Source organism: Glandiceps talaboti, chromosome 21, assembly GCF_964340395.1.
Source record: "Glandiceps talaboti chromosome 21, keGlaTala1.1, whole genome shotgun sequence".
In the NCBI taxonomy this organism is placed as follows: domain Eukaryota; kingdom Metazoa; phylum Hemichordata; class Enteropneusta; family Spengelidae; genus Glandiceps; species Glandiceps talaboti.
Genome location: NC_135569.1, coordinates 18,796,649 through 18,817,039, shown reverse-complemented (window position 1 = coordinate 18,817,039; position 20,391 = coordinate 18,796,649). Strand labels below are relative to the sequence as shown.

At 34.9% G+C, this 20,391-nt stretch overlaps 1 protein-coding gene across 1 annotated transcript in view; it reads right to left on the bottom strand.

The window, feature by feature from the left end:
- The window catches only part of LOC144451323 (paired box protein Pax-3-like), a 51,956-nt gene that overhangs the window by 20,684 nt on the left and 10,881 nt on the right, over positions 1 to 20,391 (bottom strand). Inside the window, exons 4-5 of the mRNA XM_078142126.1 lie at positions 15,374 to 15,548; positions 13,047 to 13,225 (exon numbers count right to left, since the gene is read on the bottom strand). Of these exons, the coding sequence (XP_077998252.1) occupies positions 13,047 to 13,225; positions 15,374 to 15,548 (354 nt within the window). The remainder of the gene's footprint in view (positions 1 to 13,046; positions 13,226 to 15,373; positions 15,549 to 20,391) is intronic.

Below are 20,391 nucleotides of genomic sequence, written 5' to 3'. Positions count from 1 at the left end.
CGCTGTTTTTTTTTTTAATTTAATTTTTTATTTTGGTGACATGTAGAAGTGGTTCAGGTCTTCAGCTCTTCACTATGCAGTTTTGTTTTAGCGATGCAATAAAGTGGTTAGTGGTTTCATATGATGTCTCACTATAAAACACATTTTACACAGAAGTTGGTAATGTATTGTACTTTTATACCATAGTCACCATTTTATGACAAAAATCTACTGTTATGAAAAATTGCACAAAATCTCAGAAAAAAATGACTGGGAAATGCACACAAGAAAAAGAAAAAAAGAGGATTTTGAGGTTGGCTATAAATAATTCCAGTGTCTTACAGCTGTAACCCTGGAAAATTTTAATGATGAATGAAATAAACTAGGGATCTAAAATAATTTTGAGGCAATTTCAATTTCAATTTTCTAACAAATTTACAAAGTCAACAACATTCAACTTGTACTAGTTGTGGTAGATATATATAGGGAAGAAATGTATTAATCGCCATCTTAGTTTCCGTACGGCGACAATCTCAAGTACCCGGAAGAGAGTCATTCTCAGCCATACGTTACAGTGGTAACACTCGTTCATGTTCGGTTACCTTTCACAAAGAAAACACAACGAAATGGTTGAAATTATCTTTTTTTTATTTCTTTTCATCACAACAACAAAATCTGCGTGATCAAAAGTGTTGTAAACTAAACCAGAAAGAATTATCGGACTGGCTAAACTTCCCGATGAACTGGAGTAAGGTCCTACTACTTCCAAGTAAGCCTCGATAGTACTATAGTACGTGAGAAAATCGTCTCAAACTAGCGATACAACTTTCAAAATATAACTTGACATGTCTTCATTTGTTAGAGTTATACAATTCAAGACGGGTTTTCACTCGAAAACAACAATTCTGTGAATAATGACACTCTGAACGCAGCGATTTCTCGGACGATGTTACCACTGTAACGTATGGCTGACAACGACTTGCTTCCGGGTTAGTCCCTCGTGCATACGGGTGGATTGTCGGCGATTAATACATACATCGTCTGATATTTTAATTCACAGTGTTTCTTGTGACCGGCGCCTGTCAGCAGACTCTGCCATTTTTTTCATCATTCCATGTTAAACCTTGTACTTGACATTTCGCAATATTTATAATTCTCAACAAAATACCTCAACATGCCTCACTTCGCTCGTACTCAAAGCAGCCCCGCGCGGTATGATCACTGACACTGATGACATGATGAGAGAGAACCTTTCCGGATTTACATGTAAAACGGGGAAAGATACGCAAAACATAATGCAAAGTCTAAAGCCAAATTAAAGTTGTAATTATTTTAATTATTTTTACTTGCCAAATATTTGCATTTTGGAAAGGCAAGACACGTTCATGTCGTTTAACTTTACATGTGAACTGTCGGCCATAACTTCAACCGCATGCCTGGCATGCCCTTCCTTACGCAAGTTGTCTGAATTCTGGTTCACTGTCATTCCAAATTGCACGACAATATAGAATTACCACAAGTTACATGTTATCTGAAAACATCACACTTTTATAGTGGGTCTGAAGTGTGATTTTAGTGAGTACCAAGAACGTCCTGTGCTGATACTCAAGATACTTGCTGTGGAAAATCGCTCGGTCAAATGAGGTCACCTACAGCTTCTGGTCGAATCAGGATAGAGTATGCAAATGAGGATGTTGCGGACTGGCTGATTATGTAGAAGGGTGCAGAATTGGATTTGAAGTTTACAACCCTTTTTCGAACAAACGCTTGTCATTTGGGCGCCCAATGCGTAGAATTATGACTATAGCACATATTACATTGCTTGTTTGACGTCAATAGTGTCTTTTGAAAAGTGGCAGTTTACTTAAAGTCTCGTCGACTGATTTCCAATATGGCGTCGGTCATTATGCTCATTAACATATTCATTTTTTTTTCAAATTACAAAAAAAAAATCATAAAAAATAAAAATGAGGATGTGCTGACTTGAAATTAACAAATCTGAGTAAGCTACCCCCTGCGCATCAACACGCCAGATATCAAAGCAATCTAATAAGAGGTTTTCAAGGAGTTGATGAAAATGACATTTTATGAAAAAAAAATCATAAAAAATTGAAAATGGCACAGATCAACTTGGCATGAACAAATCTGAATAGCCTCCCCCCAGGGAACATGCACACCAAATATCGAAGAATTCCGACTGTCACTTCCGGAGTAGATAGTAAAAATATAAAAGTTTGACGGACACCTATGATTCACTCTACTCTCTATACCTCAATACCCACCTATACCTAAAGCTACGCTTTCAGCTTTCGCTGACAGCGGAGCTAAAAAGTATGACAAATTATTTATCATACAGACAAATTTTATTCAAAATGTGTACATGTATGCTCTTTTCTCCGACATTATATTTGGTTAGAAATAGACTGATGATAAAGGTATCATCGGCCCTTGCATGTAGACAAGTTTTATTCAATATGCACTTTTCTCCTAAATATGTCGGAAACGCCTCGGTAAAACCAAACTACGGATAACCGAGTTCATCAATAGGCAAGTCGGGTTGTTGACAATCTTTAAATCTGTTTGCAATGTCAACTGTAATAGGATTATAAAAGTTGTAACAGCTGATAATGTCCCTTGACTCAAACGATTCACTCCTTGAAAGTAACCTTGCACTCGGAACTACAGTTTTTCTCGTTCCATAGTTTATAGTTAAATAATTTTTTGAAAAATTAAGCACAGAGATACTTAAATAGCAAATTCCCATATCTGATGTCCATATACCACATGTAACATCGTCAATGTACGATGCGCGATGTATCCTAATGTTATGATCGCGATCGGATCGTGACCTTTCACCCAAGCCAAATCGTGACCTTTCACCCAAGCCAGAAGTGCCTCGCGGCGGAACCTCGACAGCATTTCAGTCTTGACCTAGTACCTGTACCAGCGATGACTCAGGCTTATCAGATGTAATTACAAAAAGCAAACACTTAGTTATGGTAATGAGCTGATAAGGATTGATAAGAAAGTGCAAGAATTGCACTTTGCTGGTAAAAGCGATGTTCCCTCATGATTAGTTTTGGTAAGAAACAAAATGATGATAAATATGGCCAGTGAACAGACAGACATGTGATTCTCCTTTCCTACATTGTTTATGGTGAGAAACGAAGCAATGAAATAGTATGGCCACTGAATAGACATGTGATTCTCCACAGAGACCTTTCCTACATTGTTTATGTTGAGAAACGAAGCAATGAAATAGTATGGCTAGTGTAATAACCAAACAAAGCAATGAAATAGTATGGCCACTGAATAGACATGTGATTCTCCACAGAGACCTTTCCTATATTGTTTATGGAGAGAAACAAAGCAATGAAATAGTATGGCCACTGAATAGACATGTGATTCTCCACAGAGACCTTAAGAATTCCTATATTGTTTATGGAGAGAAACAAAGCAATGAAATAGTATGGCCACTGAATAGACATGTGATTCTCCACAGACACCTTTCCTATATTGTTTATGGTGAGAAACAAAGCAATGAAATAGTATGGCCACTGAATAGACGTGATTCTCCACAGAGACCTTTCCTATATTGTTTATGTTGAGAAACAAAAAGCACTGAAATAGTATGGCCAGTGTAATAACCAAACAAAGCAATGAAATAGTATGGCCACTGAATAGACGTGATTCTCCACAGAGACCTTTCCTATATTGTTTATGTTGAGAAACAAAGCACTTAAATAGTATGGCCAGTGTAATAACCAAACAAAAGTCAAAGTTGATTCAACAGCTGTGTAGTGGGAGGGAGCTGTTTGATATTGTCTGATTTCTGCCTGTGGGTCACTATTAGTATAATACCACTTCAGAGAGTGAGTACTTCTGTTGTGTTGTATGGGTGGGCGCCAGTTCATCAGTTGTGCCTAAGGCAATGCCAGTGACTTAACAATACCCCATAGCTTTAGGAAGCTACTGACAATGCATGTCTGCTCAGTGGTCAATTTGGTGGAAAATCTTAATTTCATGTGCATAGACGTGCTACTTCAAGCAATTAATTCAAGAAATGGGACAATCTTCACTTTTGCAAGTACAGTGGGTTTTTTTCTATATCACATCTTACGAGTGAAGGTTTCCTTAGCAACTTCATGAAGGTACATTGCATAGAATTACCCAATAATTTCATTACTAGTTGGGGAAATTCAAACTAATTTTGTACACAGTACAAGTCATTTTTCTACTGTATGAAATACTAGTCGTCATTTTTCTACTGTATACTGCACTTTAGTACAGCACAATTTTAGTACAGTCACCCTTACAGTCACATCACTTTTACATTTTGGCTACACTATACGTGGTGATAATTTTAGTATAGTCACCCTTATAGTCACATCACTTTTACATTTTGACTACACTATACGTGGTGATAATTTTAGTATAGTCACCCTTATAGTCACATCACTTTTACATTTTGGCTACACTATACTTGGTGATAATTTTAGTATAGTCACCCTTATAGTCACATCACTTTTACATTTTGACTACACTATACTTGGTGATAATTTTAGTATAGTCACCCTTATAGTCACATCACTTTTACATTTTGGCTACACTATACTTGGTGATAATTTTAGTATAGTCACCTAATAGTCACATCACTTTTACATTTTGGCTACACTATACGTGGTGATAATTTTAGTATAGTCACCCTTACAGTCACATCACTTTTACATTTTGACTACACTATACGTGGTGATAATTTTAGTATAGTCACCCTTATAGTCACATCACTTTTACATTTTAGCTACATATAGTTGGTGATAATTTTAGTATAGTTACCCTTATAGTCACATCACTTTTACATTTTGACTACACTATACTTGGTGATAATGTTAGTATAGTTACCCTTATAGTCACATCACTTTTACATTTTGGCTACACTATAGTTGGTGATAATTTTAGTATAGTCACCCTTATAGTCACATCACTTTTACATTTTGACTACACTATACGTGGTGATAATTTTAGTATAGTTACCCTTATAGTCACATCACTTTTACATTTTGGCTACACTATACTTGGTGATAATTTTAGTATAGTCACCCTTACAGTCACATCACTTTTACATTTTGACTACACTATACTTGGTGATAATTTTAGTATAGTCACCCTTATAGTCACATCACTTTTACATTTTGGCTACACTATATGTGGTGATAATATTAGTATAGTCACCCTTATAGCCACATCACTTTTACATTTTGGCTACACTATACGTGGTGATAATTTTAGTATAGTCACCCTTATAGTCACATCACTTTTACATTTTGGCTACACTATACTTGGTGATAATTTTAGTATAGTCACCCTTATAGTCACATCACTTTTACATTTTGACTACACTATACGTGGTGATAATTTTAGTATAGTTACCCTTATAGTCACATCACTTTTACATTTTGGCTACACTATACTTGGTGATAATTTTAGTATAGTCACCCTTACAGTCACATCACTTTTACATTTTGGCTACACTATACGTGGTGATAATTTTAGTATAGTCACCCTTACAGTCACATCACTTTTACATTTTGGCTACACTATACGTGGTGATAATTTTAGTATAGTCACCCTTATAGTCACATCACTTTTACATTTTGACTACACTATACTTGGTGATAATTTTAGTACAGTCACCCTTACAGTCACATCACTTTTACATTTTGACTACACTATACTTGGTGATAATTTTAGTATAGTCACCCTTATAGTCACATCACTTTTACATTTTGGCTACACTATACGTGGTGATAATTTTAGTATAGTCACCCTTATAGTCACATCACTTTTACATTTTGGCTACACTATACGTGGTGATAATTTTAGTATAGTCACCCTTATAGTCACATCACTTTTACATTTTGGCTACACTATACTTGGTGATAATTTTAGTACAGTCACCCTTACAGTCACATCACTTTTACATTTTGACTACACTATACGTGGTGATAATTTTAGTATAGTTACCCTTATAGTCACATCACTTTTACATTTTGGCTACACTATACTTGGTGATAATTTTAGTATAGTCACCCTTACAGTCACATCACTTTTACATTTTGGCTACACTATACGTGGTGATAATTTTAGTATAGTCACCCTTACAGTCACATCACTTTTACATTTTGGCTACACTATACGTGGTGATAATTTTAGTATAGTCACCCTTATAGTCACATCACTTTTACATTTTGACTACACTATACTTGGTGATAATTTTAGTACAGTCACCCTTACAGTCACATCACTTTTACATTTTGACTACACTATACTTGGTGATAATTTTAGTATAGTCACCCTTATAGTCACATCACTTTTACATTTTGGCTACACTATACGTGGTGATAATTTTAGTATAGTCACCCTTATAGTCACATCACTTTTACATTTTGGCTACACTATACGTGGTGATAATTTTAGTATAGTCACCCTTATAGTCACATCACTTTTACATTTTGGCTACACTATACTTGGTGATAATTTTAGTACAGTCACCCTTACAGTCACATCACTTTTACATTTTGACTACACTATACTTGGTGATAATTTTAGTATAGTCACCCTTATAGTCACATCACTTTTACATTTTGGCTACACTATACGTGGTGATAATTTTAGTATAGTCACCCTTATAGTCACATCACTTTTACATTTTGGCTACACTATACTTGGTGATAATGTTAGTACAGTCACCCTTACAGTCACATCACTTTTACATTTTGACTACACTATACTTGGTGATAATTTTAGTATAGTCACCCTTATAGTCACATCACTTTTACATTTTGACTACACTATACTTGGTGATAATTTTAGTATAGTCACCATTATAGTCACATCACTTTTACATTTTGGCTACACTATACTTGGTGATAATTTTAGTATAGTCACCCTTACAGTTATGTTACTTTGGATCTGTGAATTAATTAATTGATAGTATAAATCTACATCTACTTTTTAAAAGTACCACATTTCAGACAACTTGCTATATGCCATTGTAGAAAAGGGATTTTTTTCTTCTATCACAATCCAAAACACAATGCTTCCCCCCCCCCCCCACCTATCCACAATTTTGAAAACAGCATGACCCCCCCTACTGCCAATTTCAAAAACAGGGTGACCCCCTCCCAATCCAACGGTCCCCCCAGGCCGAAGAAACTGGCCGGTCCCTTATTATGAATTACCTGTAGTTGATTGAATATTACCAGATAAACAATTACAATCTACGTATAAAGCATCGGGTTCTACAGATCTTTAGACCAAAAAAATGTTTCTGGTCAGCGTGCACATTACTTTGGTTGTTTTGTGTTTTTATCAAGCCCATGAAGTCTGCAGATCTAGGGGGAAACACAAAAATAACCCTCCCTACTTCAGTGAAGACAACTGCAGAGCCAAGCATGAACAAGCAAATTACATCTGCCCTACATACACACTTGCTCTAAACTACTAAATAAAAAGAACAGTAACTGCTATAAATAGTAGACTGGGTGACAGGTTTGTTCAGATTTTTTAAAAAAATTGAGTCGTCACACCATTTTAGACTAACTGTCATGACCAGAAACAATTCTTTTTTTTTCCTAATAAAGTCATGGTGACTCTGTCTGGGTCTGTCCATTATCTGTTTGCCTGTCTTTCCATCTGTGTGCATGCTTGCGTGCATATGTATGTATATGTATATATGTACATACGTATGTAAGTATGTATATGTTTTGTCCATCATTTATTAGTTTGTCTGTCCCTGTCTGCATGTGTTTGTCTGTTACTTGTTTGTCTGTCTGCATGTGTTTGTCCATTATTTATTTTTTGTCTGTCTGTCTGTCTGTCTGTCTGTCTGTCTGTCTGTGTGTCTGTCTGTCTGTGTACGTCTGTCTGTCTGTCTGCATGTGTTTGTGCAATTATGGACATAAAGTTGGTATACCAGGGAGATAAAGAGTCTTGTAATTTTTATAGTTTTACTCCATTCTGTTTTTTGTCAGTGGTCAATTTTTCCCTCCAGTATTTTAACCCCTCTTAGACTTTTTATTGTTGTAGACACTTAAAAGAAGAGCATGGAGCTCAAAACGTTGTGTGTTTTGAATAACTACTTTGGATATGTCTTTGCATTCATTAAAAATAAAACAAGGGTTTTGTAGGAATGGACATAAGGTACAACACTTTAGAGGAAGGATAGGAATAAATCTGGTATCTCCCTAACCAATACTATCATTACAAATAAACATTTGAAATGGGCAAGGAAAAATAGAAATTATTTTCAAAAGATTTCAAATGGAAGAAAAATTATTTCATCCACAGATTGCAGTGGGCAAAGCAAGGAAAAATGATCCACAGATTGTAGTGGACATAGCAAGGAAAAATGATTTCATCCACAGATTGTAGCGGACAAAGCAAGGAAAAATGATCCACAGATTGTAGCGGACAAAGCAAGGAAAAATGATTTCATCCACAGATGGTAGCGGACAAAGCAAGGAAAAAGGATCCACAGATTGTAGAGGACAAAGCAAGGAAAAATGATTTCATCCACAGATTGTAGTGGACAAAGCAAGGAAAAATGATTTCATCCACAGAGTGAAGTAGGCAAAGCAAGGAAAAATGATTTCATCCACAGAGTGAAGTAGGCAAAGCAAGGAAAAATGATTTCATCCACAGAGTGAAGTAGGCAAAGCAAGGAAAAATGATTTCATCCACAGAGTGAAGTAGGCAAAGCAAGGAAAAATGATTTCATCCACAGAGTGAAGTAGGCAAAGCAAGGAAAAATGATTTCATCCACAGAGTGAAGTAGGCAAAGCAAGGAAAAATGATTTCATCCACAGAGTGAAGTAGGCAAAGCAAGGAAAAATGATTTCATCCACAGAGTGAAGTAGGCAAAGCAAGGAAAAATGATTTCATCCACAGAGTGAAGTAGGCAAAGCAAGGAAAAATGATTTCATCCACAGAGTGAAGTAGGCAAAGCAAGGAAAAATGATTTCATCCACAGAGTGAAGTAGGCAAAGCAAGGAAAAATGATTTCATCCACAGAGTGAAGTAGGCAAAGCAAGGAAAAATGATTTCATCCACAGAGTGAAGTAGGCAAAGCAAGGAAAAATGATTTCATCCACAGAGTGAAGTAGGCAAAGCAAGGAAAAATGATTTCATCCACAGAGTGAAGTAGGCAAAGCAAGGAAAAATGATTTCATCCACAGAGTGAAGTAGGCAAAGCAAGGAAAAATGATTTCATCCACAGAGTGAAGTAGGCAAAGCAAGGAAAAATGATTTCATCCACAGAGTGAAGTAGGCAAAGCAAGGAAAAATGATTTCATCCACAGAGTGAAGTAGACAAAGCAAGGAAAAATGATTTCATCCACAGAGTGAAGTAGGCAAAGCAAGGAAAAATGATTTCATCCACAGAGTGAAGTAGGCAAAGCAAGGAAAAATGATTTCATCCACAGAGTGAAGTAGGCAAAGCAAGGAAAAATGATTTCATCCACAGAGTGAAGTAGGCAAAGCAAGGAAAAATGATTTCATCCACAGAGTGAAGTAGGCAAAGCAAGGAAAAATGATTTCATCCACAGATTGTAGCGGACAAAGCAAGGAAAAATGATTTCATCCACAGAGTGAAGTAGGCAAAGCAAGGAAAAGAAATGAACAACTGTTGAAGTGAGATTATGTACATGAAGTCAGACATCTGCCATGGGACAGATGTTTTGACTGTTCTCCTAAACTTGATATGTATCTAAATGGCTGACTAAAGAACCTTTCTTATCTCTGTAATGGGATTTTAATTAGATCAATAGCAAACAGAAGCAATTCAACAAAGTAGATAGTTAAGTACTTAAACAAACATAGTACTCATTCAAACCTAATTCAAGGTTACAACCTACTTCATTCTAGTGTGTATATACAACAGTCAACTATTACATCAGTTACAATGTACTAACTCAACCTAGCTACTTCATGCTACAATGTACCAAGTTGAACTCAACTTAGCTACACTCAACTATTACATCAGCTACAATGTACTAACTCAACCTAGCTAACAATCAACTACTACATCAGCGACAATGTACCAAATTGAACTCAACTTAGCTACAGTTATATATACATCAGTGACAATTAATGTACCAAGTTGAACTCAACTTATAATAGCTACATTCAACTATACTACTGAAATGTACCAAGTTGAACTGAACTTAGTAACAGTCAACTACTACATTCAGCAACAATGTACCAAGTTGAACTTGATCAACTTAGCTAGTTATATATACATCAGTGACAATGTACCAAGTTGAACTCAACTTATAATAGCTACATTCAACAATACTACTGCAATGTACCAAGTTGAACTCAACTTAGTAACAGTCAACTACACCAGTGACAATGTACCAAGTTGAACTCAACTTATAATAGCTACATTTAACTATACTACTGCAATGTACCAAGTTGAACTCAACTTAGTAACAGTCAACTACTACATTCAGCAACAATGTACCAAGTTGAACTCAATCAACTTAGCTACAGTTATATATACATCAGTGACAATATACCAAGTAGAACTCAACTTATAATAGCTACATTTAACTATACTACTGAAATGTACCAAGTTGAACCCAACTTAGCTACACTCAACTATTACATCAGTTACAATGTACCAAGTTGAACTCAACTTAGTAACAGTCAACTACTACATTCAGCGACAATGTACCAAGTTGAACTCAACTTAGTAACAGTCAACTACTAAGTGAGCTACTAACTATGTACTACTCAACCTAATTACTTCATTCTAGTATGTTTACAATGTCATTAGCCACACCATACAGTTACACAGCCAAGATAACACCAACATTCATGCAATGATGATGACTTAGTGCACTGACTCACTGAGACAGCTAGTTCTGGTTTTAACCAACACAATATACTATGTAAGCTAGCGTGTAGACTTTTAAGTTGTTGAACTTACATGTAGGCACTTTTGAACCTGGTAAACTTACCAGACCCATTCTCACCCTCTAATTGAGCTTGTCTGACATTGTACAATCATCCCTTATAGGAACCTGGTAAACTTACCAGACCCATTCTCACCCTCTAATTGAGCTTGTCTGACATTGTACAATCGTATCCCTTATAGGAACCTGGTAAACTTACCAGACCCATTCTCACCCTCTAATTGACCTTGTCTGACATTGTACAATCGTATCCCTTATAGGAACCTGGTAAACTTACCAGACCCATTCTCACCCTCTAATTGAGCTTGTCTGACATTGTACAATCGTATCCCTTATAGGAACCTGGTAAACTTACCAGACCCATTCTCACCCTCTAATTGACCTTGTCTGACATTGTACAATCGTATCCCTTATAGGAACCTGGTAAACTTACCAGACCCATTCTCACCCTCTAATTGAGCTTGTCTGACATTGTACAATCGTATCCCTTATAGGAACCTGGTAAACTTACCAGACCCATTCTCACCCTCTAATTGAGCTTGTCTGACATTGTACAATCGTATCCCTTATAGGAACCTGGTAAACTTACATACAAGTTCCTCATCTTTCCATTATTACTGAAGTCAAGAATCCTTAAATAAGCCTGCAGTCTCAGTAGTTTCGCTATTTTTGCTTAAACTCTTTAGGAAACTATTTATTTTAAATTTTGACTGGGAAAGATGCGTCTTATTCTGACATAAGTTTCTATTATTTTGATTTTATGAAAGTACTGAAACGACATGTATATCTAATAGACTATATATATATATACATAGTTCAGTTTTCCATAGCCTTATTAGCACTATAATTCCAATGTCAAGGTCAAGACTTCATTTTACCAAATTATCCTTTACCTTTTTTTTATGAATTAAACAGTCAGCCATTAAAACCACAGTTGAAATAGTTTGATGTGGACCTGTTCAATAGCCAACAATACATGGTTCCAAATTGAACTAAAGAGTACAATTATTTATGCTATTTGTGTGTGATTGGGCTGTGATGGATACAATGTAGATAAATAGTAACAATCTCCCTATTGTATCAAATCACACAAGTGTAGCATTTTTATTAACCTTTGCAGTACCTCTGTCTCATGTCAGCTGAAAGCAATTCACAATCTTTAGATGCTTGTGTAAATAGGTGCAATCTATTCCTAGCCTATCTCTACACTCTACACACACACACACACACAGTCCAATGGTTAGAGTGTACAGCCATCCTGGAATCTATAGCCTAGGTTCCTAACCTATCTCTACACTCTACACACACACACACAGTCCAATGGTTAGAGTGTACAGTCATCCTGGAATCTATAGGTTCCTAGCCTATCTCTACACACGCACACGCACACACACACACACACACACACACACACACACACACAGTCCAATGGTTAGAGTGTAGTCATCCTGGAATCTATAGGTTCCTAGCCTATCTCTACACACGCACACACGCACGCACGTACGCACGTACGCACGTACGCACACACGCACACGCACACACACACACACACACAGTCCAAAGGTTAGAGTGTACAGCCATCCTGGTATCTATAGGTTGCAGGTTCTCACTAAGTGCCACTGTCGTTACTTTAACCATGCTTGTGACCCAGTAAACTCAGCTGTATGCTATAAATGGGGACCTGATAGGATAGAGGTTGCTATGTGAATGCTTTAATCCTATGTGCTTACAGAGGCTGCACTGAATTGTATGCTCCCCAGGGACATAGTTTTACAATATTTAATATTTTCATGATGTAAAAACCAAGGTCAGATTAGGGCATAGATTTTTGGTGTGAAATCCAGCTGTCTGGCAGAGCTATATCACAACAACACATGTTTACATGATTTATTACGTAGTGCTCAAAATATAAGTCAAACCATTCTGAATTACAATTGTCATTATTTCCCCCCAATTTTTCTTAAATTCATTTGACATAATATCACTCATTGACAGTTGGAAAATACTTGAGACTTGAAGTAACAAGGCCCCATATGTCACTTGTACTTTCCTTGCCTGAACAAAGAAAAATATTGGTGAATATTGCCTTACCTGATGATGTGCCAATCTGTTGACAGGTTTAGTAACAAGTGTGGGGTCGGCAAAACTTTGAAAGTTAAATCTTGCTGCAGGTGTACACATGGTGGGACTGGATGTGTTGTTAAATAAACTGTTTTGAAACATTCTTGTCTGTGATACTGCTGGATGAGGTGCAGACAGGAAAGATGAATCTAGATCAACAAAAACAACAGTCCTTATCAATTAATTATTCTTATTTATTATAATTAGAACTAATTTTTTGAAATGAACATGACAAAATAAACAATTCTGAGTGGAAAAATTGGATGGGTAGATGTTTGTATTTTGTATTTGACCCTATATTTACAAATTGACCCCTTCCTTTATACTAGTATGAACAACAAACTACTACATCATACATTACATTGATACATTACCAAAATTGGTCTGTGTCTTTGTACAGAATTTAGTAGGATTAGCTCACAGACAAGAAACTTCCTTGCCTGTGTTCAAGGTGTGCCACATTTGTGTGCATCATATTATTGATAACTTCAATCATAACAAATTTCAAATTTGACACCTCTTACAGTTATTGAGGTTTGTTGTCTAATACATCACTCTGTACATCTAGTCATGGTGATATCTACCAATAGACAGGGTTTATTTACAACAATGAATGTTGTACACCCATTTGGCAGCATTATCAAAGTACACTGTTATTCAACTTTGCTGCTGAGTAGGCAATGTTGTGACTTTACTATAGCTAAATCTACATTAATGCATCAAGACAAGTTCAGTAATGTATCAATATATGGCAGTACTTCATCGTTCATACTTCAATGGAAGCACTATAATAGTGCCAAACAATGCAATGGATTGGAAGCACTGTAACAGTGCCAAACAATGCAATGGATTGGAAGCATTGTAATAGTGCCAATTAATGCAATGGTTTGGAAGCATTGTAATAGTGCCAAACAATGCAATGGAATGGAAGCACTGTAATAGTGTCAAACAATGCAATGGATTGGAAGCACTGTAATAGTGTCAAACAATGCAATGGGATGGAAGCACTGTAATATTGCCAAACAATGCAATGGTTTGGAAGCACTGTAATATTGCCAAACAATGCAATGGATTGGAAGCACTGTAATAGTGTCAAACAATGCAATGGGATGGAAGCGCTGTAATATTGCCAAACAATGCAATGGAATGGAAGCACTGTAATATTGCCAAACAATGCAATGGATTGGGAGCACTGTAATAGTGTCAAACAGTGCAATGGATTGGAAGCACTGTAATAGTGTCAAACAATGCAATGGATTGGAAGCACTGTAATATTGCCAAACAATGCAATGGATTGGGAGCATTGTAATAGTGTCAAACAATGCAATGGATTGGAAGCACTGTAATAGTGTCAAACAATGCAATGGATTGGAAGCACTGTAATATTGCCAAACAATGCAATGGATTGGGAGCATTGTAATAGTGTCAAACAATGCAATGGATTGGAAGCACTGTAATAGTGTCAAACAATGCGATGGATTGGAAGCACTGTAATATTGCCAAACAATGCAATGGATTGGAAGCACTGTAATAGTGTCAAACAATGCAATGGATTGGAAGCACTGTAATAGTGTCAAACAATGCAATGGATTGGAAGCACTGTAATATTGCCAAACAATGCAATGGATTGGGAGCACTGTAATAGTGTCAAACAATGCAATGGATTGGAAGCACTGTAATAGTGTCAAACAATGCAATGGATTGGAAGCACTGTAATAGTGTCAAACAATGCAATGGATTGGAAGCACTGTAATATTGCCAAACAATGCAATGGTTTGGAAGCACTGTAATAGTGTCAAACAATGCGATGGATTGGAAGCACTGTAATAGTGTCAAACAATGCAATGGTTTGGAAGCACTGTAATAGTGTCAAACAATGCAATGGTTTGGAAGCACTGTAATAGTGCCAAACAATGCAACAACCACCCGTAACAAAAACACTGGTACTGGTAGGGAACACTGGTGAAATGACAGGGGAACTCAGATAGATTTTACCTCCTTACCACCCTTAACAAAAACACTGGTAGGGAACCCTGGTGAAATGACTTGGGAACTTAGGTAGATTCTACATAGTAAGCTTCATAGTGAACACACAACACATATACTACATTGCCATTTTTAATCCAATTTAACCATGATTAACAAAGAGCAACTTGTCAAAATATACATCCCTGCATATCTTAATCTTTTAACTATGTGCTATTTTATAATAAAAATGGATATTTCATCATTTTGACTGACAAAGGCAAATCAAATGTTTTTTATTGGAGAGAATTTCAATACAAATCTTTGTTTACCTTGTGTAGTTCCAGCATATGCGTTGGCTACTTCTGGTAACAAGCAAGGAGCACTTGGTGACATACAAGTTAATGGTGCTGTAGTGGTCAAAGGACCATACCATGGATTATAACCATTCAGTTGATGCATTGAAACTTGCTTCCGCCAGCGGGCTCTTCTGTTACTGAACCACACCTGAAGTTAAAGTATACACAAAGTTTGTGATAACATCTTAACTCTACCCCAGGGTGAAATCTTGAGATGAAGGCAAAATAATTTACCCAGGCTATTGACTTGAAAAGAGTGCCTAGATGTGTTTTGTGCTGTAGGTTTCTTTACTTTGTAAGGAGATGATAGCACTTTACAGGAAAAATAGGGTTGGCAGGATTTTAGTCTAAACCACACAGTTTAATCTGGTGGAACAGTTCTTTTTGTTTACTAAGAAAAATACAATACTGACAACCTACAGACATCTGAAACTTCAAAACAAATTTGTAGACCTGTCGATCCGAAAAACAAAAATCTTCATGATTGACGCATTTCTCATCCAAAACCCATGTTATATATATATATATATATATATATATATATATATATATATATATATATATATATATATATATATATATATATATATATATATATATATATATATATATATATATATATATATATATATATATATATATATATATATATATATATATATATATATATATATATATATATATATATATATATATATATATATATATATATATATATATATATATATATATATATATATATATATATATATATATATATATATATATATATATATATATATATATATATATATATATATATATATATATATATATATATATATATATATATATATATATATATATATATATATATATATATATATATATATATATATATATATATATATATATATATATATATATATATATATATATATATATATATATATATATATATATATATATATATATATATATATATATATATATATATATATATATATATATATATATATATATATATATATATATATATATATATATATATATATATATATATATATATATATATATATATATATATATATATATATATATATATATATAGGAAGTCAGTGGTAAGATTTGTCCGTAGTACAGTGCTCGATACGTCTGCACGCAGAGCGGAGTATATGTTGAGGGTAGAAGAAAATCAAGTCGGGTTTTTCGTCTCTACAAGCCTGTTTCGTGAGTAAATCACTCGTCAGGAGATGTTGATGTACATACCTGACGAGTGATTTACTCACGAAACAGGCTTGTAGAGACGAAAAACCTGACTTGATTTTCTTCTACCCTCAACATATGTATGTATGTATGTATGTATGTATGTATGTATGTATGTACATGTATGTATGTATGTATGTATGTATGTATGTATATATATATATATATATATATATATATATATATATATATATATATATATATATATATATATATATATATATATATATATATATATATATATATATATATATATATATATATATATATAGTTTATATATATATATGGACTTACATGGATATAACGATCCTACACCGACATGTATATCTCACCTCGTATTCTGGCATTTCACCTCTAATCTATATATACCACATACCATTTATACCTCACCGACTTTTCCTACTTACCACCCTTAACTAAAACACTGGTAGGGAACCCTGGTGAAATGACAGGGGAACTCAGATAGATTTTACCTCCTTACCACCCTTAACAAAAACACTGGTAGGGAACCCTGGTGAAATGACTTGGGAACTCAGATAGATTTTACCTACTTTACCACCCTTGACAAAAACACTGGTAGGGAACCCTGGTGAAATGACTTGGGAACTCAGATAGATTTTACCTTACCACCCTTAACAAAAACACTGGTAGGGAACCCTGGTGAAATGACTTGGGAACTCAGATAGATTTTACCTACTTTACCACCCTTGACAAAAACACTGGTAGGGAACCCTGGTGAAATGACAGGGGAACTTAGGTAGATTTTACCTACTTACCACCCTTAACAAAAACACTGCTAGGAACCCTGGTGAAATGACTTGGGAACTTAGGTAGATTTTACCTACTTACCAGTGTACCACCCTTAACAAAAACACTGGTAGGGAACCCTAGTAAAATGACAGGGGAACTCAGATAGATTTTACCTACTTACCACCCATGACAAAAACACTGGTAGGGAACCCTGGTGAAATGACTTGGGAACTTAGGTAGATTCTACATAGTAAGCTTCATAGTGAACACACAACACAAATACTACAATGCCGTTTTTAGTATTTATCCCTAAAGTGACAGGAGAAACTTGGGAAAAGTTTTAAATATCATAGTATTTATCCCTAAAGTGACAGGAGAAACTTGGGAAAAGTTTTAAATATCATAGTATTTATCACTAAAGTGACAGGAGAAACTTGGGAAAAATTTTAAATATCGTAGTATTTATCCCTAAAGTGACAGGAGAAACTTGGGAAAAGTTTTAAATATCATAGTATTTATCCCTAAAGTGACAGGAGAAACTTGGGAAAAGTTTTAAATATCATAGTATTTATCCCTAAAGTGATAGGAGAAACTTGGGAAAAGTTTTAAATATCGTAGTATTTATCCCTAAAGTGACAGGAGAAACTTGGGAAAAGTTTTAAATATCGTAGTATTTATCCCTAAAGTGATAGGAGAAACTTGGGAAAAGTTTTAAATATCATAGTACTTATCCCTAAAGTGACAGGAGAAACTTGGGAAAAGTTTTAAATATTGTAGTATTTATCCCTAAAGTGACAAGAGAAACTTGGGAAAAGTTTTAAATATCATAGTATTTATCCCTAAAGTGACAGGAGAAACTTGGGAAAAGTTTTAAATATCATAGTATTTATCCCTAAAGTGACAGGAGAAACTTGGGAAAAGTTTTAAATATCATAGTATTTATCCCTAAAGTGACAGGAGAAACTTGGGAAAAGTTTTAAATATCATAGTATTTATCCCTAAAGTGATAGGAGAAACTTGGGAAAAGTTTTAAATATCATAGTACTTATCCCTAAAGTGATAGGAGAAACTTGGGAAAAGTTTTAAATATCGTAGTATTTATCCCTAAAGTGATAGGAGAAACTTGGGAAAAGTTTTAAATATCATAGTATTTATCCCTAAAGTGACAGGAGAAACTTGGGAAATGTTTTAAATATCATAGTATTTATCCCTAAAGTGACAGGAGAAACTTGGGAAAAGTTTTAAATATCATAGTATTTATCCCTAAAGTGACAGGAGAAATTGTTTTAATGACTTTATTACTGGTGTACATAAGAAACTCTTTAAATCTCACCAATCATCAGAAATATATCTCAAAATACGTTTTTACTTTACAACAATTAAAGATGGTGAGGTTGTAAATTTGAATATACATGATGAAAACACACTACATGTATTATGACACCTTTATGCTTAGCTTTGATGGATTGTACCCTACCGTGTGTCAATGAAATTTATCAGTTTGGGACTGGATGAATGAGTATTGATTTGGTTGTTGTAACCCCCATCCCTTCACCAATACCCACAACCCTAAACAGCTCATTACTGCACTCCTGTCCCAAAGGTGTGCACAGACAAGACAGAGGGTAGCAAGAATACATAATGTACACTTAACAGTACTTTTCATTTGAAAAAAAAATTGCAAAAATGTAATTTTGACTATTAAAGCAGCTGCCTCAAGCTTCAGTGACTCAGAGTTAATAAACGTTGAAATCGAACTCTGAGAAAACATGATAAACTAACAAGAGAAAACAGTAGCTTGTTTTAGATTTGGCTGTTTCTCATTATTTCATGCCTTCACCATTGTGTATTTTGGAGATTCCATTGTATGTGTATCAAGTGTTTTTTTGTAATCAACTGTGGCCCATTGATTTGCACTCCAATTTGAAATGGTTCTATGCACCCTACAAGTAAACTAATTTCTAGTTGAGTGAGTGTACTACATTCCCATTACTGGGACAACAGTCAATTCTAGTCTGACTTAAGTCATAAAACTGTCAAACTTGGCAATGTTTAGATTGGAGTTGTCATATGTCCTACCTGTCCTATTAGACACAACTTTAAATAAATCATATGATTTATGACTAAATCACTGCACAAAACTGCAACTGCAAACATTTCTTTGAAAATGTATTTTTAGATACAATAACGTATTTGTATTACCATACACCATCAACAGTATTGCATCCCCTATGGACATATTTTTGTGCCTGTATACACAATCAAAATCGATTTCATTTTTGGGTCCCCACCCAATAATCGGTACCTTCATAGCAGTGATCATGATTCAACCTATTTCTGTAGTGCTTATGGATAATATAAACGACTGATAAACATTTATAATAATGTCTAATTATTGGTATTTTAACAACTTTCAGTTTAATGAATTGTGGTTGCCTGATCAAAAAATGATACTCCAGTTACAACTTGTACAGTTGACATGGTGACAGATTCAAAACCAAAGTTTTTACTCATTAGATTCCAACTTGTCACTATACCACCTACAACTTGTCACTATACCACCTACAACTTGTCACTATACCACCTACAACTTGTCACTATACCACCTACAACTTATCACTATACCACCTACAACTTGTCACTATACCACTTACAACTTGTCACTATACCACCTACATCGTACCTCGTTGTTATGTATTTATGCAACTCTCCTCTGGAGATAAATGGAGATATGTTTTGTTATTGGAATAAAGAAAGACTTCATACTTGATATTTGAATAAAAAGCTCACATCTAATTAACATGTAGGTGTAGGGATTTGAATGAAGTCTCTTATAAAAGTTTTGCGTTATGCAATAAATATTGATTTTTAGCATAAATGGCCACCATTCAGTAAAGATTGACATGAGCTTCAAGAATAACAATTGATCAAATATCTCCTGCCTGTATTTTTTGTGAACATGATTTAAAAGAAATTGGTTACGGTTACCCAACCC